General features: G+C 41.2%; 1 protein-coding gene across 1 annotated transcript in view; it reads left to right on the top strand.

Annotated features, from left to right (window-relative positions):
* LRRC1 (leucine rich repeat containing 1) overlaps positions 1–27413 on the top strand; it is a 131003-nt gene that overhangs the window by 94064 nt on the left and 9526 nt on the right. The window contains exons 5-11 of the mRNA XM_077752883.1: positions 5863–5919; positions 6202–6265; positions 6850–6924; positions 10514–10658; positions 12705–12823; positions 14330–14413; positions 24508–24623. Coding sequence (XP_077609009.1) covers positions 5863–5919; positions 6202–6265; positions 6850–6924; positions 10514–10658; positions 12705–12823; positions 14330–14413; positions 24508–24623 — 660 coding nt within the window. The remainder of the gene's footprint in view (positions 1–5862; positions 5920–6201; positions 6266–6849; positions 6925–10513; positions 10659–12704; positions 12824–14329; positions 14414–24507; positions 24624–27413) is intronic.

The raw sequence follows: 27413 nt of genomic DNA, 5'->3' as shown, positions 1-27413 counted from the left end.
TTTAGAAACATTTCTAGAGCAAAAACACTGTAAGGAAATTTGTTTCCAGAGATTTCTTAAATCCTAAATTGGTATTAAGAAAGCAGAAATTTTACGAATGTGTAAGCAATTCTCCCTGTCCCTAATAATGTTATTTCCTCCAGTCAAATGGTTTTGCCATCAGTGTTTGTAGATTTTGTACTTTAATGGTTTTTGTTTAATGGTTTTATAGTGTCCTGCCATTTGTTTGCTTGGGCTACTTGAATTTATTTTATTCTTTACTTTCTGAATGATTGTGACCACCAAAAATGGGGGAAAAAAGTCTTTGTGGATTAAAAGGAGATTTTTAAAATATAGTGGAGAACAGATGTAAATTTTTTAAAGTAACCACTCATCCAGTCCCTGAAATAGAATCCTAAAAATACAGTTGGCCTACATTCTGACTTACAAAAGAGTGTAACTTTTGTGCTTGCTGTCATGAACTTTGTAAAACATTAGGCACTAGTGTGTTGAGAAGAAATGCTTCAAGCACACTCTTTCTGTAAGGGCTTGTTAAGTTGGTTTTTGTTCTTTTGTTTTACCCCATTTGGTGATAGAAATGGTGGGAGTTGTGGGGAGAAGAGAACTTATGTTTTTGTGGGAGGAAGATGAGGTCATTCTAACAGTACTGCACAGAAATTTAATTTGCCAGTTATTATAACTGAAAGGTGAAGTATCTTTGAATGAGGGAATGATTAAAAAAGCTCAGGTTTATATAGAAGTGAGATATTGTGCAATTATTTTTAAAAAAAGTACTGATGTGTACAAATAATAAGTGAGACAAAAATCTGTGAGGAAAGCAAAATGCTAGATGTGTGTGGGATAACTTGGGTGTGAAAAGGGGGAGGATACCTTCTAGTTTTTGCATGAAAAGAAAACTCTGGGAGCGTCTGGGTGGCTCAGTCCCTTAAGTGTCCAGCTTCAACTCAGGTCATGATCTCACCGTTCGTAGATTCAAGCCCCACATCAGGCTCTGTGCTGACAGCTCCGAATGTAGAGCCTACTTCATATCTGTATCTCCCTCTCTGTCCTTCCCTCGCTCACACTCTGTGTATGTCTCTATCTTTCAAAAACAAACATTAAAAAAAATTTTTTTTTAAAACTCTGGATGAGTACATAGGTAACTAACAAAAAAGGGTGATTTCCAGTGAGAAGGGTCTCAGTGGTGGGAAACTAGATAGATGAGGGAGGACTATGGGAGGAAAACTTTCTGTTGAATACTTTTACATTATGTATTTCATTGTATTAACTATTCACAAAGCTGACTTGAGTGAAGTACAGCAGAAGATAGCGATAAAATTCAGATTCCCAAGTAAATCCTGGCTTTGCCCCTTCTCATTTGCCTGAGACTGTGTGCAGGTTCCATCTCTGTGCCTTAGTCTTCTCATCCCCAAGCTGATTCTTGTAAGGCACTTACAACATCTATCCTGCAGTAGGCTGCAGAAGCCGTCATTAGTCATCAAAGTGCTAAAGACCAGTAATTCTCATATTGCCTCTCAAGTGTCCCATTTTCTCACATTTGTAAATGTATCAGAAACACCCCATGCTTGCTTTTTTCTCTGTGATAATCATGTTTTAACTAAAGTTAAATGGCTGATAAATGCACATGGAGTTTGAGCCTCGTTGTTTCTCTTGGCCTAGTGATTAAGAACCTGGTCTCAGAAGTGGACAGAACTGAGTTTGAATCCCCTAGCCCAGCACTTGGCAGTGCATGTTTTTTTAAAATTTTTTATTATTATTAGGTGCTATAAGAGATGTAGAGATGTTTGTGCTGCACTGAATAGGTTGCCTTGATGGGAAAGGCACTGTCCTGAAGTCTAGATGGAAGATACTGTATTCTGAAAGACAAAGAAGGGAGATCATTCATTCATTCAGTTTTGTATTAATTTCTCTGGTCTAAATCTGCATTCAAGCAGGTCTCATTTTATGTCAGCAATTACTAGAAGAGTTTGGAGAACCCCCTTTTGGAGTGGGCTGGTAGGATCCTGCACTTGCTCCGGGACTAGCCAACTTTTATCTTTGTAAGAGTTGGCCAGTGCCAGCAGCTCACCATCCATGGGACCTGCCCTCAAGGAGTCCTCTGTAGTGGGGATGATTCATAGCATCCTGTACACCAGCATCTGGGTGGCTCAGTCAGTTAAGTGTCCGGCTTGGCCTCAGGTCATGATCTCATGGTCTGGGGTTTGAGCCCCACGTTGAGCTCTGCGCTGACAGCTCAGAGCCTGGAGCCTGCTTCAGATTCTGTCTCTGTCTCTCCCTGCCCCTCCCCTGCCTCTCTCTCAAGTATAAATAAACATTAGGAAATGTTTTTTAAATTAAAAAAAAAAAATAGCACCGTGTAGCAGTCTGTCAGAACAGACTCAGGGCGTGCCTGCCTATAAGGTACCTGACCATGCGTAGGGAGAGGGCTGTCTCAGGGAAATGAGGGACATAAGTGGCTCACTGGACTTGAAGGGAGAGTACATTATGCTCTAATTGCCATAGTAGATATGATTATATTTATTTTAAGGGAACCTGGAATAGAGTGGTAAAGCACCTGAGCCGAGCAGTCCAGCTACTACCTAGGGAGGAGTAGGCTGGGACGGGAGCCGGGGCCTCACACTTTTACCTCCTCATCTCCGTGTGCTCTTTCCAGACTGGCCCTTTCTTCACTGCGTCCCTAGAGCCTGATTGTAATGTCCGAGTTCCTTCATTTTAAATACTTTAAAGTTTTGGAAAGGTATTATTCCATCAGAAAGGCTCTTGCTTTATTTACTTCGTTTTAAATGAATTTTTGAATTTTGAAATGTCACAAAAATATGGTGGTGTTTGCTGCTGTCAACACCCATGCATTCCCATTTTCCCTACTATCCAAAAAACAGTGGAAACTGAGAAGTTCTGGTGTTAGAACCTTTTCATTTAACAGGCTGTTTTACCTGGGTGTTAGCATGGTAGCAGTGGGCACGTTAACATGACATTATCAAGTTTTGTATGTCCAAAATTCTGCTGGCATTTTTGTAGTATTTTTGCTCAAGCATTACTTGCTCTTAGTAACTGTGGCCTATGCCTTTTACCCTCAAGACAAACTATACAGATAACTGAAAAATGTGTGTCCTATTTTTAAAATGACATAAACCAACAAAATTCCTCGTGTCCTTGGTGTGGTTAAGAAGGTGAGACTTGCCTGTTTGCCCCATATTGATAGGTGCTTTTAAAACTGAAATGAGAAGGAAGAGTCCAGGGAATGGAGGGCCCCCGCAAGATGCCTCAAGGCAGTGGAGGGTGAGGGCGGGAGTTCTGGCTTCCCACCACACTTGAATGGTGCCTTCACCACTTTTTTTTTTTTTTTTTTTTTTATGTTTTATTTATTTCTAGGAGAGAGAGACAGCGTGAGCAGGGGAGGGTCAGAGAGAGAGGGAGTCACAGACCGAAAGAGGCTCCAGGCTCTGAGCTGGCAGTCAGCACAGAGCCCGACGCAGGGCTCGAACCCACGAACCGCGAGATCATGACCTAAGCGAAAGTCGGACGCTTAACCGACTAAGCCACCCAGGCGCCCCCACCACTTTCTAATGGAACTCACAGAAAGCGTCATTTCCTCATTGTGTCATGGGCGTGTAGTCGCCAAGCAGGGTTGTTTCCATTGAAGAGATGATGTGTGTGAGGAGCCCAGGAGCCCCTGTGGGTGCCTCTTGCCGGAGGAGTAGGTGGTCTGGGTCAGGCTTGAGGCCTCAGGCTATGCTACAGACCTCAGAACAACACTTCACGGCCTGCCTAAAACTGCTTTTAAAGTTGCGTTCGGGGCCACCTGGGTGGCTCTGTCGGTTAAGCATCTGACTTTGGCTCAGGTCATGATCTCGTAGTTTGTGGGTTCGAGTCCTGCATCAGGCTGTATGCTGACAGCTTGGAGCCTGCTATGAATTTCATGTCTCCCTCTCTTTTTTCTCCTCCCCTGCTCATGCTGTCTCTGTCTCAAAAATAAATAAACATTAAAAAAAAAAGTTGTGTTCGATGATGCCTGCCAGTAAAGTTCATGAAGCAAAGGACTTTTTCCTCCTTTTATTAGTGTATGTCCTTAGTGCATTGAAATTGGCGTGAAACTAATAAATGTGGAATAGACAAAATGACAATTCATCAGTGATTGTGAAAATATCAATGTGAAAATAGCCGAATGACTTCCACCTCTCTGGTAAAACTGGACAGGGATTACATGGAAACTGAAAGCAAAGACCTGTTTTTTGCTTTTACTGAGACTTTAAAAATGTACTTATCACTCTCATCCACAGGTTGCTTTTGGAAATAGATCCGGGCTGGTTCCTTTCCACCCCCACCCGTTCCCATACTCGTGTTTTCTGTGTGAACACACAGCCCACAGAAGTAGAACTATGTTGCTTCAACTTCCTATTGGCCTACATTTCTTTTAAGAATGTTGGTATTTGAGAACAAACTGAGGGCTCAGAGGGGGTAGAGGAGAGGGGAAGCGGGGGAGATGGGCATGGAGGAGGGCACTTGTTGGGATGAGCACTGGGTGTTATATGTAAACCAACTTGGCAATAAACTAAAAGAAAAAGCTCTTAGAAGAAAAAAGAATATTGGTATTAAATTATAATTATTAGTAGGGATTTTGATTGAAAAAATATTTTTTGCTTTCACTTTAATAGTGAAAATCATTCCGTTTTCTAAAATTGAAGGAGATCCAGAATGTGTGCATTTCATCACAAAGTCAAGAAACATTTTCAAGCAAACAGTCTTTAACTATGTACATAGACTGTGCAAATCAAATCTATATTTTCTGATGTTATGAAACCAGCATTGTTAGTGCCTATGACTCTGGCTTTCATGTTGGAAGGAAAACGGAGGATTAAGGCAGATTAGCATGTTGGGATAACGTTTGACTCCTTGTGTTCTGTGCGCTCACCCATAAAAGTCCTCCAAAGCTGGGCAGTTACCGTGGTGATGTGAGCCAAAGCTCAAGGTTTTGATTGGCTTGAAGCTTAGTACAGTGCCTGGTGGAGTAATAGACGAATCAGTAACGTGGGCCAGCGCTGACGTCCCCTGGGTGCATGAGGTTTCTGGTGATGCAGAATTGCCACAGTCAGGGCAGGCTCAACCCAGATAATCAGTGTTCAGGGAAAACATCTGTCTGCTTTCACCGTGCTCCTAATAGTCATGGATTATACCCAAGAGGCTGGAGAGAGTCTGCAGAAAGCACCACTGTGGGGTTTAATGAGAATAAAAGCAACACTATTACAGCCTCCATTTACTGAATCAGCCCTGGTTCTAGACACTCGAGGTGCACTATTACTTGTCCTTCGTGCATTTAAATGGCCATCGTTTCCATAGTGTTGCTTTCAGGTGCTCTGTGAACTCAGAGCTTAAGTAGAGCGCGTGGGCCCTCTGGACAGAGAAGGCCCACTGCTCTTGAACAGGGATGGTCTCTCACTGATGTTTGGAAGAAGAGCTCTGACCTTTGTGAGATTAAAGGCACTACTGTTTTTATGGTAATGGCACATTTTTGACATTCTGGAGTCTGGAAGCACATATTCGGCTTCTGTCTTGGTACTGGGTGTGGCTGTCTTTAATGGCCAGTGAGTTATTTTCACATATCAAATGTCCACGTATTTAAATGAGGGTGCCTTACATTGATGAGGCTACTCTTTTTATTTTAATATTAACATCTGGGAGTAGGGAATATGCCTTTTAGTGGGGTTACAGGTACTGGTTATAGATATTTTTCCTCCTGGGAAGAAGTGACATATAAGGTTTTATTAAGAAGTACTACTTGTGGAGTGTATGTATGGGGAGGGAGAATGGGAAGAAGTCTCAGGATTTTTCCTTATATATTTTTTTTCTTCTGTTCATTTCTAGTCTTTATAACCTGGCTTCCCTGGAACTGAGGGAGAATCTTCTTACATATCTTCCTGAGTGAGTCTTATGGGGAAGATAGGAGGGGATTTTTGTACTAAATGAATTTCTTCAAGTAGTTAAAAAAGAAAAGTACTACAGTATTTGTCACAAAGAGATTCTGTGTCTTTTGGAAAGTTTGGGAGATGCCTGCCTTCCCTTACTAATTTTTCCTTGGTAATATTTACTGCCAGGCAATCCAAATGAGTCTTATTTTTGGAAACTAGTCCAAGTTAGGGATACTGTATTGCTCAGCATTTCTAAATACTCTCTAAGAGTTCCTTTCTTTCTTTTTTTAAATAGCTCTCTTACCCAGCTGCGGAGACTAGAAGAACTTGATTTAGGAAACAATGAAATATATAATTTGGTAAGCCTGTATTGAAGAGAGATTTAGATTTAATTTTGTCCTTAGGTATGATCAAAACATACTTCAGGGGAGATCCGTAGGGATGTATTTTCACATATACAGCTTGGCAGTATTAGAGAATGTGTTTGATTTCACACAGGTTGAGAATTATGTGAGAGTAGGGAGGGTCAGTACTAGATGTGATGGGTGTCAGTGGAAACTACTGGCATTCTTTTTTTTTTGAAGTTTGTTTATTTCTTTTGAGAGAAAAAGAGAAAGAGCACAAGTGGGGGAGGGGCAGAGAGGGGGGAGAAAGAGAGAATCCCAAGCAAGCCCCATGCGTCAGAACAGAGCCCGACACAGGGCTCCATCCCATGAACCATAAGATCATGACCTGAGCTGACATTTAACCCACTGAGCCACCCAGGTTTCCCCTACCAGCATTCTTGGAGAGCTTTGGGAGTGCTTGAAGGATGGGGGACTTGTATTGGAAAAGTACAAAGTAACCTCCTCTGTGGTACCCATTTATTAGCTGTTGAATTAGGATTCTTTCGGAAGACTAAACATTCGATCTTTGTTACCATAACATTATTTTTTTGTTTCAGCCAGAATCAATTGGAGCTCTCTTACATCTAAAGGATCTCTGGTTGGATGGAAATCAACTATCAGAATTACCTCAGGTGAGTGGCAGTTTCACATTGTTTCCTCCAACTTATAAACAACCACAACCACTGCTCATGCATTCCCTGCTTCTGCATGAGATTTTCTAGAAGAGCGATCTTAAAAACCAAAAACATTGGTTGAAAAAGCACATTTGGAAAAATATATTGAGCACTCAAGCTATACTGCCATAGAAAAGTCGAAAGCCTCAACCCACAATTTCTAAAGATAGCAAATATATCCTTTACTTTGTGAAGTCTGTATTTTATTTCATCTTTGCTCCCCATGTGGCTTACCTCAAGCCCAGTAAACTTGTAAATTACCAGGACTCCTGATTCTTGATGGTATCCATTTCTGTCCCTCATTGCAATGTGCCAAGCGCTTTGGGATGACTGTGACCACACTCTGTCCTGTAATAGTTGATGTCAAAGAAATGTTAAAAGCTTTTATTTAAAAAGTTTTTGTAAATATTGCTTGTGGCTTAGCTGTTATGTCAGGGTGTTCAGGTTCCTACTTTTTTAAAAGTTTTATTTATTTTTGAGAAAGAGAGACAGCATGATCAGGGGAGGGTCAGAGAGAGGCGGAGACACAGAATCTGAAACAGGCTCCAGGCTCTGAGCCGTCAGCACAGAGCCCGACGTGGGTCTGGAACCCATGAACCGTGAGATCATGACCTGAGCCGAAGTCAGATGCTTAACTGACTGAGCCACCCAGGTGCCCTCAGGTTCCTACTTTTAACAAATGTAAGAACTCTGTTCCAAATGAAGTGGAGGGAGCCAAAGTAAGCAGGCTTACCTTCTGGTTAGATGAGAAAGAAATGTAAGCCAACAAACGCAACAATAAAAAACAAGCATTTTCCCCTTATTTAATTTAATAATTTAATTGTATTACTAAAATTTATTCTTGGATATATCTTACAGCCAGTCTTTTTTATTTGTTTGTTTTTGAGAGAGAGAAAAGAGAGAGAGTGTGAGTAGATAAGAGGCAGAGAGAGAGGGAGACAGAATCAGAGCAGGCTCCAGGCTCTGAGCTGTCAGCACAGAGCTTGACACAGAGCTCATACGCATGGACCACAAGATCATGACCCGAGCCAAAGTCAGATGCCCAACTGACTGAACCACCCAGGTGCCCCTCTTACACCTAGTCCATGGGGGATAAGAAGGGGGAAAGGGAGAGAGGCAGACCATGAAAGACTCTTGAATGCTGAGAAACAAACTGAGGACTGATGGATGTGGGAAGGAGGGGGGAGATGGGCATGGAGGAGGGCACTTGTGGGGATGAGAACTGGGTGTTATATGGAAACCAACTTGACAATAAACTATTTGTAAGAAAAAAAAATAAAAAATAAAAAGAGATTAAAAAAAAATAAAGTCCAGGTATATTTCATGATGGTCTAGGTGCTGATATTTTCTGTGTTTGTGTGTGTGTGTGTGTGTGTGTGCGCGCGCGCACACACACATGTGCATGTGAATACACAAGCAAGAGAAGGGCAGAGAGAGAGAAAAAGAGAGATAACCCTAAGCAGCCTCCACGCCCAGCACAAAACCTGCCATGGGGCTTGATCTCAAGACTGTGAGATTTCAACCTGAGCTGAAATCAAGAGTCAGAGGCTTAAACTACTGAGCCATGCAGGCGCCTCAAGGAGCTGATATTTTAAAGCCAATCAGATGCTCAGGTGTCTGTTCAGACATGTGAAGCAGGTGTGATGGGGTGAGGTGCACTTTAGGTGAGGAATGCTGTGTCAACATACGAAGTCTGATACTAACAGAAAGTACTCAGTTCAACTTTATGGTTGTAGTTATAGCACTGGACTTATTATGACCTCTTACAACTTCCCTTACAACTGAGGGAAGTAAGGAACTAATTGGAGTCTCTTTCTGAAGTCTTGACTATGTTTGGGGAAAGGAGACATGTTAGCAACTGATGTGGATGAAGGTTTGATTAATCTTAGATTTCTCTAGGAAATCATGTGAAATCCTGGTTGAGAGAATTCTAGTTACTTTGGGAGTCAGGGAATGGGGAATAAAAATACCATAAGGTTATTAGGAAAGTAATAACACCAGTTCTGGGATGTGATGGGAAAAGAGTTTATGTGTGTACAGATGTGTGTAAATTATTGTGTACAAAATGCCACATCTCGAACACAACAAAATTAGAACTCCAATGATCTTGTTGTAAATGGTTATTTAAACATCTCATGTATCCCTCTTTAGAAACTTCTGTTGGGGCACCTGGGTGGCTCAGTCTGTTAAACATTGGACTTTGGCTCAGGTCATGATCTTGTGGTTCATGGGTTCAAGCTCTGCAACAGGCCCTGTGATGACGGCTCAGAACCTGGAGTCTGCTTCAGATTCTGTGGCTCCCTTTCTCTCTGCCCCTACCCTGTCTATATGTCTCTCTCTCAAAAATAAATAAACATTAAAAAATTTTTAAAAGAAAAAAAAGAAACTTCTATTAAACCAGGAATCAATGCATCAGATACTGTAAATAATCAGAATTATTTTCCTGTTGTCATTGATGACAGAAAGAAAAGCATGCAAAACGCTGTTAAAAGGAATTAATGAAAAGGTAGAACAATATCAAGGGTCAGGATTGAAATCCGTAGAAACGCAGTGTAGTTTCCTACAAAGAGGAATTACAGGGACTGAAGGTTCAGAGGATGTGTATTAGGTAGGAGAAGCTGGAAAAAGTAGATCAGACCAAATTAAGTATAGATTGAAGGATTTGTACCTATGGAGACATCAAGGAGCCACTAGACATTTTAAGTTTTTTTTTTTTTTTTTTTTTAGCAGAAGGGTGGTCTGTAGAGCAGAAGGCTCTACATGCCTAGAGCTAGCTATGTTTCTAGGAGGGAAATATGGAAACAACAGTCTGTTGCACAGACATGGACAGGGAGTGTCAAGGTCAGAGCTAACTGCCTAAGTGAGAGGGGGGATTTAGTGCCAGTGGGCTGGAAAGTGGAGGCTGTTCTAAAAGAGGAAATACGTGTATTTTGTGAATGGAAGGTAAGCTACCTCTTGTATAGAATGTTAGACTCCTTCTTGCCCCACTTCTTGGATAGCCTGTGGTCTTTGAAGGCAGTACGCTTCTCTCTTCTGTTGATGGTCAAAGTGTCAGGGAGTCCGGGGTACAATTGCACTGATATTTGTTGTAACAAGTACTACTGATTATGGGAGATATAAAGTAGATAGTCTCTTAACCGAGAAAATGTCAGGGTCACCCTGAATTGTAAGCTGCTTACCCAAGTGACTGAGTCTAAACTTGAAGAACTGGATTCCAGGCTCCTTCTGTTTTTTTTTTAATTATGTTGCCCTACAGTCATTTGTCCTCTCTTGGTGCCAGTCTCTTCATCTGTTACGTGACAATGATTCCTTGCCTGCCTGAAGTTGGTGTGGCATCCCTCCCAGCTCTGTGTCTGTGATTTATACAGCTTCCCGTTTTCATTGGAAGGAGGTCTGGAAATTTACTCCAGCCTTGTCCTATAGATAAACGCTAAAGAAACATTCTCAGCACTGCTTTGGGAATTGACTGTGAAAAATCCCTGTAAGAAATTCCTCTGTACTGTGACAGGGTTAAGCATGAGTCTCTTTTTCTGTGTCACTGGTGTAGGAAATAGGAAATCTGAAGAGCCTGCTGTGCTTAGATGTCTCTGAAAACAGGTTGGAAAGACTTCCTGAAGAAATCAGTGGCCTGACTTCATTAACAGATTTAGTCATTTCCCAGAACTTACTAGAAGTGATTCCGGATGGCATCGGTAAGTATTGAAAGTAACTGCCTTCTAAAGATGCTGTCTGTTGTCTCGAGCGTGTGGAGCTCACTCCTTTTATCCTTTTGGTCACCACTCTCAGGTGCTGGGGAGGGGGCTCCTTTAGTCTCTTTGTTTATTTGTTCTTAAAGAAGGAATGCAAAGAGCGTTAAATACAATTGAAGTTTCTCATTGTGCAGATAATTCTGTCATCCTGGTTTGGTAACAAATATACCTATTATTACTTCTAAGTGTTGACTCATCTATTTCATCCACATCTTGTTTCAGAGATTTCCATAGAGATTAGTCTGAATAACAGAATATATTTCAGGCATGTGAGCAGTCACTGAGAAATTTCTAAGTGAGCATCCTAAATAGCTTGTGAGAAAGTAACTCAGACTTTATGCATGACCTAGGGGAGAATGGTGTGTCTGGGTTGAGCCTTTTCTAGATCTTTTCCTTTAACCATTCTGTGCTGTTTCCATTAAAAAAAAATGAGTCCAGACATTTACTTTACCATAAAGATATTCAGTTCATTTTGAGAAAATAAACACAGAGAAGGTATAAACAGACTCAGACCAGGAGCTCCACCATAGCAAAGCTGCTTAGAAATGGTCAGAAACTACGTTTATCCAAATAGTTAACATGGGCATGCTGTCTTTGACCTTTGTTTGACTTTTATTCTAAATATCAAGGGAAGTTTCTGAAAGTTTTTCAGTAGTTGGAGAAGCTATATGACAGAGGACCACTTCCTTTCTGCTATTTGGTCAAGATGAAAGCAGTAACATAATAGCATCTCAGCAGGAACACAGACATTGCCTTTTGGTTCAGACTGGTTGGAAAATTGATGGGGATTTTGACTCTAGGTAGAGATGTTCCATGAGAGGGATACATGGCACCTGCAGACAGTCTGTAGGCACTGGGAACGTTTAGTCGCTTGGCATAGGAAATAGGAGGTGTGAGATGGCTGACTTTAAAAGGCTGTCATGGAGAAGGGAGGTCAATTTGTTACATATTCTAGTTCAGATGGGTGCAAGGAAAAGATATAAAAGAAATATTTGTTTACAGATTAGTTTGGGCTGCTTAGTAAAGGGATGATCACTTGGAAGTGGTCAAAGAGAGGCTGCAAGACCTCTTTCCAGAAAACTGTTAAGGCGACTCTGTTGAGGGGAGATCTATCAATTCAATTCAGTGTGCTCTCCTGCCAGTGAGGACAGGCACAAAGCCTCTGGGGACAGTATTAGTAGGTTATTGATGATGCTAAATAAAGAGCTTAAGAGTCCATTAGTTCTCCTGCCTTGCTCTGTGACCACATACAAGGCATGTTAATTTTTTCAACACGTCCCTTTCTCCAGCTTTACGTCTCTTTAAGATAGAGGTGGCTTTCTGATTTTACTAGGGACTGTGTCATCATGCTGGCCTCTCTCAGTAGATGAGGAGAGTTATAACTCCCTTGAGTTATAGTTGAACATGAGAATCCAAAAGCTTTAGGCTTTTCTTCACTCTGGGGCTTTTGACGAAGCTGTGGTCACTCCATTCTTCCTGCCCTGAGTGAAATACAGTTAGTTCTTAATGTGGCTTTTCAAAGATTTCCATTTTACTCTGCGTATCTAGAAACACTTCATTATAGGAATCATCACTGAGGCATTTTCATTTATAGGTGATACAATAAACTGTACTTTATTGTTTTTTGTTTTTGTTGAGGATCAGTCTTGGAGGAAGATGAAAGCCTCTCTCCTTTGTACGTGATACATTTACTGTTCTTAAGGAGCTAGCTGACTGTTTTTCTGTAAATTTTCTGACTTTGATACAGTATTTCCATGTAGTCACTTTTAAAATGATTTGTTTCTAATTGCTGACTGTTTCTGATGTTCTGATAACATTTAACTTTCAACCTTTAGTGATCTAAATGAGAATGATGTGGTTTCATAATGTGAAAGGTGGGTGAGGGGAAAAATGAATAACTTTAAAACAAAAAAGAACAGCAGATAAGATACACCGAGTGATGGTTAGAAAGACAGTTGTAACTAATGAGTTGAAATAATACTTTCGCAGGAAAACTAAAGAAACTGTCCATCTTGAAAGTGGATCAGAACAGACTCACCCAGTTGCCTGAAGCAGTTGGGGACTGTGAAAGCCTCACTGAATTAGTTCTTACAGAAAACCGGCTCCTGGTGAGTGTGGCTTGCACATTCAAACAGATAGGTATAGTGTGCTTTCTATATCATAAAGACTTACTAGGGCAGATTCTACTTATAATTTGAGTGGACTACGTGAAACTCTTCTTATGTTACCTCTAAAAAAGGGACTTGTAAAGCAAATGCATGGCATAAAGATGATTGACTTTTAACCCGCCTCAGTGAAGAGAATGGTATTTAAGTTCCCCTTATAGGAGTCTTCAGCGGGTAGAGGGGTGAGCCACTGATGCCTCTGCCATGGTGTCTGAGGACCGCCAGAACAAATGTTCTCTCAGGGTTCTCTGAGCAAATGGAAAGAGAGAGAGAGAGGAGAGAGAAAAAATGGTGGTTGACCAGGGCGGGGAGTTGGGGGGTAAGTGCTCTGTGCTGCAGGGCTGGGTGTGGATCTGTGATCTTATCCCACCCTAGAAATTGGGAGTGGAGGTGGCTGCAAGTGCCCCTCCTATGGGCCAGGCTTCCCCGTCCTCCCAAGGGCAGAGCTTTGGGGTACACCACAGACCAGGAGTAGGTTAACGGAAGGGCAGCAAATCTCACTTGCTTCTCACTTCCTGCTGCTTCCTCTGCTTTCCATCAGGCCTTCCTTTATGACTTCATCCTCTCCTTTCTTTCCCTTTTTGTCATCTTGTAGCAGTTTTTGCTTCAGTTTACTTTCCTCCCTTTCTCTTTATTTTTGTCTCTGTATTTCCTACCCTACTTTCCCTTCTTCTTTTTCTTCTCCTCTTCTTTCTTTATAAAAAGTGTCAGTAATACTCTTGAGGTGGAAAGAGCAGAAGAAGACAGCAGGAGAGGATAGGACACAGAGCTGGTGGGGGAGCATGGCCGTATCTCTCCTCAGGCAGCCGCCTCTGGCGGTGGGAGTGGGAGTGACCTCATCTTCCCATCCTAGTTTGTGGTTTCAGGCTTTTGAACAGTAATCATAACACTTATAAAAGCAGTATTCATTCGCCCCTGGCTTTTATCAGAATGTTGAAGCTCACTCCTCCATCACGGCCCTGCCTGGTTCCTATGTTCTGTGCACCCCCCACCACGCCCCCCAGTCCTGTTCACCTTGCTCCTGTCCCCATGCCACTCACGGCACTCGTGCTCAGGGTTCTGATTTCCCCCAAACACCTGGCTTCCAGTCATCCAAGCCATTCTCCCAGTGTGGCTCCTGAAGGTGCAAGTAAAGGGATGAATCTTGAGGTGCAGATTCTTCTTAACGCTAAAGAACAATCATTACCTCTTTACTAGGTGTTTCTCTGTTCCCAGGTCTGTGCCTTTGACTTCATTTCATTGAAACCTACTCTTGTTTGAACAAAAATGCAAAACCTATTTAATTCTGCATCTTCCAAGCCAGCTTTAATGTATCTGATATTCAGGAAGAACTATTATGTCTCTTGCTGGATGAGATTATATTCTTTAAGTCCTTGAGAAGATCTGTTTTACTGTGAACCATGTCTTTGAAAATGTATTAAATTAATAATTAAAATGTTATTTTAACAGACTTTACCTAAGAGCATTGGAAAACTTAAGAAGTTGAGCAACTTGAATGCAGACAGAAATAAATTAGTGTCTTTACCAAAAGAGGTATGTGTTTTAAAAAAACAATAATAATTATAAAGAAATAATAGCATATGTAGAATCTGAAATATCAGATGTTTTAAAAGACTTCATGTGCTTTTTAAATGTTACATACTCTCATTTGCGGGCACAGAGATGGTCAGAGGCGTTGTATCAAAGAACAATCATCAGTACCATTAAAGAGAGTAGGTGGGTCCAGAGGATTCTGAGCATTGTTGAGAAAGGTGACTTGATAGGATTTTAAATGGGAGAAAAGGGAGAGTTTGAGGTTCTGACTTGACATGGAGAGAACGGTGACACCATTTGGGAGTTTAGCAGAGGAGAAAGTAGATGACGTTGGGGCTGAATTTAAAGTGAAATTAAACCACTTCCAAAGACATTAGAAGTATAAAAGTGGACCTGGATGCAACCTTTTTCCTAGGCAGAGATTGATTCCAGGCAGTGTTCATGTCCAGGTGAGAGTGAATGAACTCTTCACAAAGGCATTTCCATGGAGGAGGATGAATGGGAAGCTATAGACAGATTCTTAGGTATTTTTTTCCTTTTTTTGGCCAATGGTCTGTCCAACCAGGAGAAAAGACCATCACCATCCATTGTGGGGAATAGTTGTGCAGACTCAGAGGCATGCAAATTCTGGAAAGGGAAGTGGAAATGCTGAGGTTGAGAAGGTAATTCAGAGCAGATGCAACAGGGAGGCATCTAGTCTGATGTTTAACAAGAAGGTTTACCTTCTCTTTGGAGAAAAGACCATCACCATCCATTGTGGGGAATAGTTGTGCAGACTCAGAGGTATGCAAATTCTGGAAAGGGAAGTGGAAATGCTGAGGTTGAGAAGGAAATTCAGAGCAGATGCAACAGGGAGGCATCTAGTCTGATGTTTAATAAGAAGGTTTACCTTCTCTTTGGAGCTAGGAGAACTTGGAGGTGGGTAGTATCGAGGTTGATTTTTTTGTTGACCATTAGCCTGAAACCCCTTTGCAGCCGCCTTTCTTCCTCCCATCAAATGCTGGTGGGCCCTCCCCTTTTGATAGGCCTCACGTGACAAGGTGTAGTATCATGTGGTATAATCCCTGGCCAGGCATAGTGTGGTGTTATTTGTAGAAAACATTTGCAAATGTTTCTATCTTGACCCTTTCCTACATCTTCTTGGGATGATTTTAAACCTGCCATCCCACCAGCCAGAACCTGGGGGTTTCTTATTTCCCTAGGGCTTGGTGTGGTTTCTCTTTCCCCATCTTTACATTGTACCCTCATTGTCCCAGGCTTCTGCCTGGGCAAGACAGCCAGCATTCCTGAGGGGAAGCATGGTGGGTATTTGTTATAAATGTGGCCATTTTCTGACCCACCCTTATTCTGAGCACTGGTACTTCAGTGAAACTGTTCCCCACAGAAAGATTTAACTACATCTCTGCTAAACTGGCTCACAAGTAAGACATCCTGCTAATGAGCACATTTTGGTTGCCTCCTCAAAGTAATAAACCACAACACAGAGCTAATATTCTGAATATTGATTTTACTCTTGTTGCATGGGTAATAGACCAGATACATAGACACATGCACAGAGAAGTAGAAAGAATTTAATATGTGCTTTCTCAGCGCCATGCACTGTACCCAGAGCTGTCATATTGAATAACTCACTGGATCTTCACAACAGGTGAGGCCATGAGGGAAATTTCCTTATTTACAGAGGAGGAAACTTAGCCCAGGGAGAAGTTTTCCTTAGCAGGCCTTACATAGCTAGGAGTTAGCAGAACCGATGTGAGAGATGTGTCCTGACAGCAAGCCCCCTGCTTGCACAGGCTGAGAGAGCATGACCACTCAGGTTAGATACAGGTTCGGTCCAGCCTGTTCATCGGTGTGCCCTTGAGTCAGTAAAGAGAGGTCAAACTATCTTTAGTGTGGATATGTTAGAAAATTAATTAATTTTAGGGACACTTTCAAGGTTAGTGCCAACGAGAGTGCTTGGAAGTTGAATGGCCATCCCCAGTAGGCTTCTCCACCCAGCCTGTCTTCCCCGTCCCTCTCTTCTGATTCTCTTTCGAAGGAACATTCTATACAAAACTTTAACATTTTACTTGTAAAATGATTGCCTTCATTTCGGCATCTGTCCTCTTTACATTCTGAGAATGAAACTTGCCCTCAGAGTTCAGAGGGTTATGCCCACCACATGCCGTGTGTCTGTGTAAGTTTCTTAGAACAGCTTTCCACGTTGTGGAAAGTGAACATAGTATGAAAATAGTCCTAGCTTCAAAGCATTTTCTTAGCTGTCACGTGGCATCTGTTCTCTATGGAATTGTGGTTGGCTTTGTGGCATGTAGAGTTTACAAAGGATTAAAGTCTGTGCCCCTTCCTTCAGCTGTGAGGTAAAGCCAAGAATGTTCACAGCAGAATCCACTCTCTTCTGGCACACCTTCACTAGTGACTACTCATGCAAGCTCACCTCCCAGAGCAGGAAGATGCCCTGAGCACATATCCTCATTCTGACGTGGCTTACAGTTTGGTGACCCAGCAGAAATGGCTGAGTACTTGCTGTTGACCATTGGGGCTGAGCAGCCAGGCCCCTGAAGTCCTCCTGACCCCAAAATGTGTCATGTTGGTCTGGGGAGCACCACTGTGCCATTAGTCTCTGTGCAGTGAGTGTGGTAGGCCCTGTGACCGTGTGTGTGTGTAACTGGGTGGGGGACAGATGGGGTGGGCTGTGTGCACTTGCTCTGCCTCCAAGCTTGATACCATTAGATCATATGCTATACTTGCCTGATTGGAGTCTTCTCTTTCAAAATGTGACTACTTCTTCTTGAACCATGAAGTTGTATGCATGACCTATCTAAACTGAAATGCTGACCAATTCAGCGTATAGGCCCAAAATCCATGATTGTTTTAATTGCTATTGCTCTGGTGTGCTGTGTGGTTCTTCCTATTTTTTGTCTTTCTTTAATTTGATATTCTTGCATATCATCAGTTTTATATAGCACAGCTCCTTAGTCGTTTTCAGTGTTTATTTGTATTTGTTTTTTCCCAAACAAGGGGAAAATGTTTGTACTGTGTGGGTCACAATAACAGATTTTGTTTGTGTTTTGTGGTGTTATTTGTAGTAAACATTTGCAAATCAATGAATGTCTCTTATTTTCTTAATTGTTAGCTGCTTGGAAATTTAGAAAAGTCGGGTAAACTTGTTATCTTGTAAGTATTGTTCAGACCACAGTTGCATCTCTAACTTCCATTTTGCTTCATAAATGCATGAAGATCCAAATCAACTGACTGCTGTGTGTGTTCCTCATTGTAAAATATTGTACATTTTCCTCTAAACTCAGTTTTTTGTTTTTCAAAATGACTGCATGGCCTGGAACCTTATTTTGTTATGTGTTTGTCAGATTTGTTCAAACCATTCTCTCTCAAAAGAATGCTTTTCTGTGAATTACATTTTAAGTTATTCAGACATTCTGAAAGGCGTGACATGGCAGCTCATCTGTCTTCACTAAATTCAAGTTTGTTGGCACAACTATCTCTCTAATGGAAAGGCTAGATGTGCTTTATTTGCTTCCTGTGGCATGCTTATGAGTTTTTCAGCAAGTTATTTGTGTCTTTCATTTCTCATCCTCTCGTATAAGTATGAATGCTTCCGGGAAAAGAAGTCTCCTTAAAAAGCTCATGTTTTTGGTAGAGGGAAGAATTGAGGAGAAGAGACTGTGCTATATGATGCGTGGACAGACAGGGAATTGGTTTATGTGTGATCATGGGTATGATGAAAGAGAGCAGGCAGCTTCATGTCATTTCCCAGCCAAATCGTACCTTCAAACCACCTGCCCCAGCTAAAGCGTTTCTGGCCAAAAGAAACTGAGCATGTGTCCAAGCTTAGTCTTTTGTCTTTATTAGGTCAAAATGAAAAGTGATCTTGACTCTATGTCAAGATCATGTCTACAGTTACATGAGGCAAGATAGGATTGGAAGATCATTCATCAGAGCTGTTTTTCCACTTTTTTAAAAATGAGGCAATCTCTCAACATTAATTACCCATAAATATTGTTGTAATTTTTGTAAGTATCTGTGGTGACAGTTCTTCTGTGGATAGCTTTCTATCTTCTTCTTATTACAATTCAATTTAATGTAAGCTTCCATCATATTCTGAAACTGATTATTGATAAGAGAGATGAGGTAAAACCTAAAAATTCTAGGATAAGATATAGTTGGCTATTGGATATCAAAATGGAGAAGGCATTCCTAAACTTAAAAGAGGAAATAGGTCATAAAAGAAACAGTTGATTGATGTGTTTGTGTGAAAATTAGATTTCTGATCATCAAGAAGGTAAAGTCAGCCTGGGGTAAGGGGACATTTACAACATCACCTGAGGGAGGTCTCCCCTTACTCTGCTTAAAATCATTCCAGATCATTGAGAAAAAAGATAGTCCCACTAGTAGAAAAAAGCAGACAAAAATAAAAGCAAAGAACCGATCACAGGAGATAATAAGTGATTCAGAGAGTTAAAAATAGAAATGGCTATGCGTGTGAAAAAAATTTTAGCCCCATCAATATTCACAGAAATTTTAATGGAAGCTTCTTGACCTGTCAAATTGTAGATTAAAAAAATAATAAGGATACCAAGTGTTGGCAAGGACATGGGAAAATGCATGTTGTCATGTAAGAATAACTTATTACAGCTTCTCTGGAAGGGAGGAAAGTAATATCAAAACCTTTGAAAGTGTTCATACCCTTTGATCCTGGAATGCCACTTCTAGGACTTTGTCCTAAGAAAACAATTATGGACATACATTAAAATCATGCCCAAGAAGATTTCTCACATATGTACAGGAGCAGCTAACAGGTTTCAGGCTCCCCATCAAGCATGTGCAGGGACAGCTAACCTGCACCAGGAGCCGTGTTGAGGGCTTTCCTGCATATGCTTGTCTGATTTTCACAACAGTTCTGTGAGGTGTGGCTAAATTGTTATCCATATGCAAGAGATTGTGAAACTGAGACTCAGCATAAGAAACTCACCCAAGATTACACAGGGAAGAAACGGCAGAACCAACTAGCAATGTGTACTCTGGGTGATCTGTGAGTCAGCTGTAGAGTGAAATACTTACGGGATCAGTAAGAATCCTTTTAGAAACATAATGACGTGAGAAGACATTCTTGATGTCATATGAAAACAGGGGTGCTGAAGAACTAGCATTGGTCCTAATTTTGTTGAAGTGTATATACATAAGCAAGTGTATGGCAATGATACTAAAAGATTGTACTTCAAAATGTTAATGCCGATTATCCCTTTGTGATGGGAATTTTCTGGTTTATCTTTTTTCATTGTGCTTTTGTGTGTATGTGTGTGTATATGGTTTTTATTTTCCAGTCAATATAACTTACCATTTTATAATTAGAAAAGAAGAATGCCATAGCTATTAGTGATGTCAGTGGCCCAATAATTCAGGAAGTCCCAAAGCCACATGATTTCCAAAATATTTATGAAATAGCAGCATTCAAATAATATGCCACAGATGATGATGGGAGACAAAAACAGTGTTTGGTTTCTAAATTACGCATATGATTACAGCTCAAATTATATTTTGACCAGATTTTGCTTATTGTACGTTTTCCTTTCTGCCAGTGAAATGTGGGTTCCATTCTGTTACACAGAATATTAAAAGGCAGATACTGAAGGAAAATGAAAGTTTCTTCACATTTAGGGCAGGCATTCAAAAAGTGGAATATAGGTAGGCAAAGGATGACTAACTGAGGGTTTCACTTTGATTCACTGAATGTGATTATCTTCTCTAGAGTAAGGTTACCTGTAGGCAATTAATATGTAGTGAAGGCTGACCTGGCTAAGGGTTTGCTCAGTGACATGCAGGTCCCATCTCCTTGAGATGCAGTCCATCAGATCCAAACAGGGGAGGAAAATATCTGCAGTTAAGAGACCCGAAACAGCCAAACAGAGTTTCTCAGCAACATTCTGTAGTTCTCCAAGTTCAATCCCTTGTGTTCTGGGAAGGTACTATTATGTGGTTTGAGGAAGTTTAAAAATAACCAGCTTCCTACGTAACTGGTAGTAAGTTATTTAAACAGTGACCCTGCTTCCCAGAATTTCTCAGTGACATAGGCATTTCATCCCGGTGACCACTAAGGACCCTGTAAACTCTGCCTCCTGAGCCCAAGAGAGAAAGAAACACATACGAACAATATTTGTAATACAGTACTGAGCTCATGTCAGCGCTTCCCTGGCATTACAGTCGTGCTGTATTTATCACAGTGATGGCTTGTCGCCGTGGTGCGTGGTTGGGGAGCTAGGTTTAAGTTCAGGCATGTTCCGGGGAGAGCTCACCAGTGTCAGTACACTCCCAGCAACTTAGTACACTGGTGTCATCTGCGCTTGTTATTTCGATCTGGGGTTTTTGCCCCTTGAAAAGACCCTAATGCTCACATTTATTTGCTAGCCACATTTACTAGACCAGGTTCTATGATAGGTGCTAACTTGTATTTGTGGTTTCATTCAGTTTAGTCCTGACTGTTACTTTTGGTTAAAGTAGCCTATTCACACCCACAGAACACATGATGGAGGCGAGATTCCAGCCCAGGTCTGTGTGATCTCAGAGCACCCACTCCAGTGCACCACGTCCCTCCCTGAGGTGGGAGTCTATAAAGAACTGTGCCTTTTGAGTTACAGTTTCAAATGCTTAATATAATATAAATATATATTATATTATATAAAATATATTTATTTATATATTTATATATTATAATATATATTTATATTATACATAATTTATTAAAATTTATTAAATATATTTATTAATATTAAATATTAATAAATATTAAATTTATTATAGTAAATATAAAAATATTAANATTATATATAAATATTTATATATTATATATATTATATATAAATAATCTTTTCTAAAAGCAAAGGTTCATGCCATGCCTTTCTGGCTGATTTGGAAAGAGGTTTCTGTTTGCCTGGGACAGCATGTGCCTCTGAGGATGATGAAGGCATCCCAGCACGCTCTGCAATAACATGCACTCTTTATGGCATTGTTTTCTGAAACCCTTAGACAGTTGAGATAAAGCGGTCACTCTGCCCACTGTGACAACCCAGAGTGTCTAGGAGGCTCTTAAATACAATTGCTTTCCACCCCTTGAGATCTCAAATGGGCATAAGATTAGAATGGGAAAGGAAAAAGCAAAAATAAATAAATGAGACTATAAACACAGGAGACAGCTCCCACACTCCACTGTGAGTTGACATGATTTCCCCCAAAATACTTAGAGTGTTTACTTGTCCAGAACTTTTGTTGCTCTAACAATGATTAGAGCCCTCTCTGACCCATTTCAATTGGTTAATTTTTGTAATATCCAGTATATATGCATGGTACAGATTGAGAATGTTCACATGGTATAGTATTAGGGCCCCCAAACAGATATCCTACAGGTGGCTGGAGCAGTGGACAGCTTCATGACAAAGCGTCCCAAATTATGATGCAGTCTCAGCTCTGTTCACCTTGCCAGGAGTTCATTTTGCCATCATGAGGGTTGTGCATGTGAGTAACTGATATTATCTGCTTTGCCTCCCTGCAGTATGGATAAATGTTATGTCTTCAAAGCCAGGCCTAGATCGTAAGGCTGAGGGGTGCCCAGCCTCAGCCACGTGCTGACCTAGAAGACCCTACACATGTCACACAGGCCCACCACTGACCCCAGTGCAGATACCCCTCCACATGGAGCAAGGCACCAGAGGGGGGCTCCCTTCCTTGAGGGGCGGGGCTCATCTCAGTTTATCAGAGAGAATCTCATCATGTCAATCCTCAAAAGATTCCTTCTATGATATTCCTGGGCATCTGAGTAAAACTGATGATTCCCTTCCTCACATGAGGGGAAAATGCCAAGCCCCTCAAAGATCTTGTTGCACACCTCTTTTAGGACATGATACGTGTGCTCTTATTTATAAAAGCTAAGAGAGGACACTCTGGTGATTCTTAATAGAAAAAAGAAGAGTTTCGTGGCTTTCATTACACACAGAAGCAGATATTAACTTTAAGTAGCAGCTTCTCACTACTTAATAAATAAATAAACACTAAGTGTATAAACATGTCTAAATGAGAAGTGTTGGTAGGTAGATAGGATGGGTATTGTACTTGCCAAGCATCCTGATTATATGTACACGCACACATTAAACAGCTCAATGAAACAATCTGTCAGAGAGTTTGCATAGACCATAATTATGGAAGAAATGCAGAGAGCACTGTGTCAGTGTGGACCAGTGGGTTTTGGGAAGATGTGATGATGTAGAGGATGTTTAGCTAATTTTGGATGATTGACAAGAGTTAGAAGGACAGAAAAAGGAAGAGCATTTCTGTAAGAAACAGTGGGACCCAAATGATGGATTTTATTTTTATTTTATTATTTTTTAAATTATTTATTTTGAGAGAGAAAGTTTGAGAGAGTGCAAACAGGGGAGAGAGAGAGAGGGAGAAAGAGCAAGTAGGGGAGGGGCAGAGAGAGAATCCCAAGCCGACTCCGTACTTGTCAGCACAGAGCCCTACACAGGCCTGGTTCCCACGAACCATGAGATCATGACCTGAGCTGAAATCAAGAGTCAGACCCTTAACTGAGCCATTCAGGTGCCCCTAAAATGATGTATTTTAGAGGACAGTGAAAGCATCAGTTTTGCTGGGATGGGAAATGTGAATACTAAGAAATAACGGGGACAAACTAAAGTCTTTCTACATACCTGGGTGTTTTCCATTTTAGATGGATGTTCACGTTTCCTTATGTTCATTTTTCTTTTACATCCACTATGGTTAAATACTGTGGTTAAATATATTATCTCAAATTCTTTATATAACTCCTAAGGGAAACCATGATAAGATTGTTCATGAAGACAGTTATGTAGCCATTTCATAAATATGCATTCTTCTCTTTAAGATACATACATACATACATACAACACATATATCCATGGAAAAGGGCATATGTTCAGATATCACTGAAGATGCAGGTCCCTTGCCTTCCACAAGTGAGAGGCTGCACAGTAGTTTTCCATGTGTTCGAGAGACATCAATAGGTTCCTTCATGAGCCTTTTCTTGCAGTCACCCTGGGTCAGGGTAGCGAGTACAGGGAGCACGTAGTTCTACATGGAGTCCTGCAGAAAGTTGTTGTGTCTGAGATCAAGGTAGGTTTCCACCCCCTTGGTCCAGCCTTCCTGACCGTGGAACCAGAGCCACTTTGTACAAGAGGATGATTGAATTCTTTTGTGCTTATGTTCTTTTTTCAAGAGCAGATTCATGCAAAGCTCAATTACCTTTGAATTGCTTACTTTAAAAATAAATAGTAATCAAATTTGGTGTGGATACAGATAGTGATACACTTCTACTCACATTAATTTTACCAGATTAATGTATGTATTTACCAAATTCTGTTTTTGCTAAAATAGTGTTGATTTTGCATTTGTCAAAGGAGAGTGAATAATGAATTTACCAAGTTAAGTTGTGAATAGCTGAAAGCTATTAAAAGATGTACAGTGGAATTTAACATACTGTATCATCTATCAGATGTCCTCTTTTTCCCCTCCCTCCCTCTCCCTTCTCTCTCTCTCTCTCTCTCTCTCTCTCTTTCTCTCTCTCTCTCTCAATGAACTGGAATACTGAGAACACTGGATTTAATATAATGGGCAGGTCTTCAAAGGGGTGTATATGGATCATCCTTGGCCTTATTTTTGTAATGTAGAACTCTTAATCTCCCATATTACTGAATAAAAATTGTCTGGACCTGTGTAGCTTAGTTAATGTACCTAACAGATACAGTTGCATTAGATAGCTGTGGAAAATGACTTGCTTTTCAGAGTGAAAGTTTTGAACTGTCCTGTTTATTTTCTTGATTTAATTTACAATATGTGACTTTCATATATTGCAGAGATTTTCATGAACTTACTGGACTACTTAGTACTTTGTATAATTTAAATTAATCATAATTGGTCATCAGTGAAATTTAAAGCCATGTGGCATCATTTTATGCATCCTTTTCATGCCATGTGAGAAACCAGATACTCTACTCTCACCACCATCTTCCCAACAAACCTAGAAAAAAGCTGTGCTTTCCTTCTCATTGTAGATTGGCGGATGCTGCAGCCTCACCGTGTTCTGTGTGCGTGACAACAGACTGACTCGGATACCTGCAGAGGTGTCACAGGCAACAGAGCTTCATGTCCTGGATGTGGCAGGGAACAGGTAAGCATGTCCTGGTTTCCCTTTTTTGAGAAAAAGAACCAAATTCATCCACCCCAAGCTTTGCCATCTTGCCTTTGCTCCGTCTTCTAGAATAGAGTCTTCTAGATTACTTCAGTGACCCTGGCCCCAGGGCGTTGTTAGTCCAAGAGCAGGGGCCATGGGTCTGGATGGCGTCAAAGAGGTCAGGGACAGCCTGAGTGTGGGTCACTTTGAAGTTGAGGTGGATGCTTCTGGGGAAATGCTTCCCGGAACAGCCGTATGGTGATGTGAGGGAAACAGCGCTGCCTGAGAACTGGATACTTGGGTTTTACTCCAGCTCTTATAGCCAGCTTTTGTTAAGTAGTCTTGAGCCTCTGAATTACCTCATCTCTGAAGAACGAGCTTGCATGAGTTTGAACGAGATTTGAACCAGGGATCTTGATGTGTGCTGCTGGGGATTCCGAACCCCCGAAACTATAAATACAGTTGTGTCTGGGGATGCTTTTCTGGCCAAAGGATAACACAGCCAATGTCAGAATCACCATGTGATCCATTGTCTGTGATAAAGTGAAGAGCCACCTGTCGAGTGTCACAGCAGCTCGTTTCTCAAGTTCTAGGGTCAGGGGTCATGGTGGACTGCTCCCTGGTTTCTGGAATATGCCTTCTCTTCACCTTTGTAAAATACAGATTTGTTTCAGTCAGTCTGACCTAGTTTGGTCACCTCGGATGGCACATGTGCTTTCTTTCCCCTGAGCCGAGACCAGTTGCCCTTTCTAGCTGGGACCCCCTTCTCTAACTCCCCCTTTTATCCCTCATCATTCATGCTTTCATTTTTGTCAGGGAGCCTTCTTCTCTTGGAGCCTGCTTTTTTTAAAATTGCCCCTAACATAGCAGTGAGTGCCCTGTGATGAATGTGTGTGCAACCATCCCAACCAGAAGGTGCCTGAAGTTCAGAGGTGGCACCTGTGTCATTGTGCCATTTACCCCAGCACAATCATGGTACTTCCAATAAAAGCCTGGTAAATACTTGTCGCACAAATGAAGACGTTAAAAATGTTAGTTTTGTAGAGTGAATAGTAGGCCACTGCGAAATGCCTTGTGTCACAGGCTTCATCACCAAAGGAATTTAAAAAATGCTTTTGAGTATTACATAGGAGAAAAAGTGCTCATCCAGGGGAAAGTGATCACTGATTTTAAATGATAGATAGCAGCAGTTCTAAAGGGTGTTCAGGGGATTGTGTGCTAAGTGCTGATTAGCTGGTCACTTAGGTCAGGCACAGGCCACCATTTTTCATTCTGGCTAATAGATTGTAGATAATGGTGCTAATAAATTACAGGACCCAGCAGGCGTCAGGGAATGCTCACGGTTTTCAAGTTAAGGCTTTCAGGACCTCTTGGTAGATTGTTAAGACCACTGACTGGTTACTGGAGACTCAGGATTAATCAGAGTTGAATGTTGACTTTCTGCTGGACTTAGTCTCATGCACACAGAGCTTGGCAAGGGTGGTTCCTCCCGGCCTCCAGCAACAGGAACTGGGGTGACTCCAGACCTTCCCAGATCCCTGTCTCATGGGCGAGCATGGATTTGCATCGCTAATTCTTGAGCAGACCAATGGCTCTGATGTCTAAAAACTGCTTTTCACAGGAGTGAAGCCTCCGTTCTCTAGTTCTCAGGAGGGAAAGTTACACTTTTATTATGCCTGGGCTGAGGTGGGGAAAACCCCATTAAAAAGTGCACTGACATAGCTGTCAGCTGAGTCAGTGCAGTGTGTCATTTAATCCATGTATATATGGATTCACAACCAAATTTTAAACCTATTAAAGTATTTAATTGCTACTTATTTAAAGTATTAGTATAGAAACTAATAAAAAAATGGCTACGATGTCAGCTTTTTAGCTTGCAGAAATGTCACACCATGGGAAATGATGCCACCTACGACAGAAGTTTTCACCCCTTCTCTTAAGCATATAAAAATAGCAGATGGCACAGAGAGACTACATGTTAGCTTCCACAAACTCGTTGACAAGTGTGAGAGGATAACTATAAAATGCCACTTGGAAACCAAGTGTCCAACCTTGTGGTACACTAACAGAGAAGATGTCTTTTATCATCAGCTACCCGTGCACACAGAATACACATTTCCTTAATTCTTACTCTTTCCCACAGGAATATCCACCAACTACACAATATCTCTGGTATCTTAAGGATCTTTGGGGAAGAATAGTACCAAATACCAGAAACAGTGGAGGTCAATGGGGGAATAGTTTGTACCTTTCAATTTTATAATCCAAAAAATTAAATTTAAAAATACTAAAAGAGGGTGCCCAGGTGGCTCAGTGAGTTAAACATCTAACTTCAGCTCAGATCATGGTCTCACAGTTTGTGGGGTCAAGCCCTGCGTCAGGCTCTGTGCAGACAGCTCAGAACCTGGCGCCTACTTTAGATTCTGTCTCCTTCTCTCTCTGCTCCTTCCCTGCTCACACTCTGTCTCTCTCTCTCAAAATAAATAAACATCAAAAACATTTAAAACTACTATGGGGCGCCTGTGTGGCTCAGTTGGTTAGGCGTCTGACTTTGGCTCAGGGCATGATCTCACAGTCCGTGGGTTCGAGCCCCATGTCTGGCTCTGTGCAGACAGCTCAGAGCCTGGAGCCTGCTTCAGATTCTGTGTCTCTCTTTTTGTCTGCCCCTCCCCTGCTCACTCTCTGTCTGTCTCTCAAAATAAAGTAAAGACATAAACATAAATAAGTAAATAAAACATTTAAAAATAATAAAACATATTACCTCAGAGCTGTTAGAATGGCTGTTAT

The sequence above is a fragment of the Crocuta crocuta genome, unplaced genomic scaffold (assembly GCF_008692635.1).
Source record: "Crocuta crocuta isolate KB4526 unplaced genomic scaffold, BGI_CrCroc_1.0 scaffold525, whole genome shotgun sequence".
NCBI classification, from domain to species: domain Eukaryota; kingdom Metazoa; phylum Chordata; class Mammalia; order Carnivora; family Hyaenidae; genus Crocuta; species Crocuta crocuta.
Note: the sequence above shows the minus strand (reverse complement) of the source record. Positions and strands in the feature narration are given on the sequence as shown.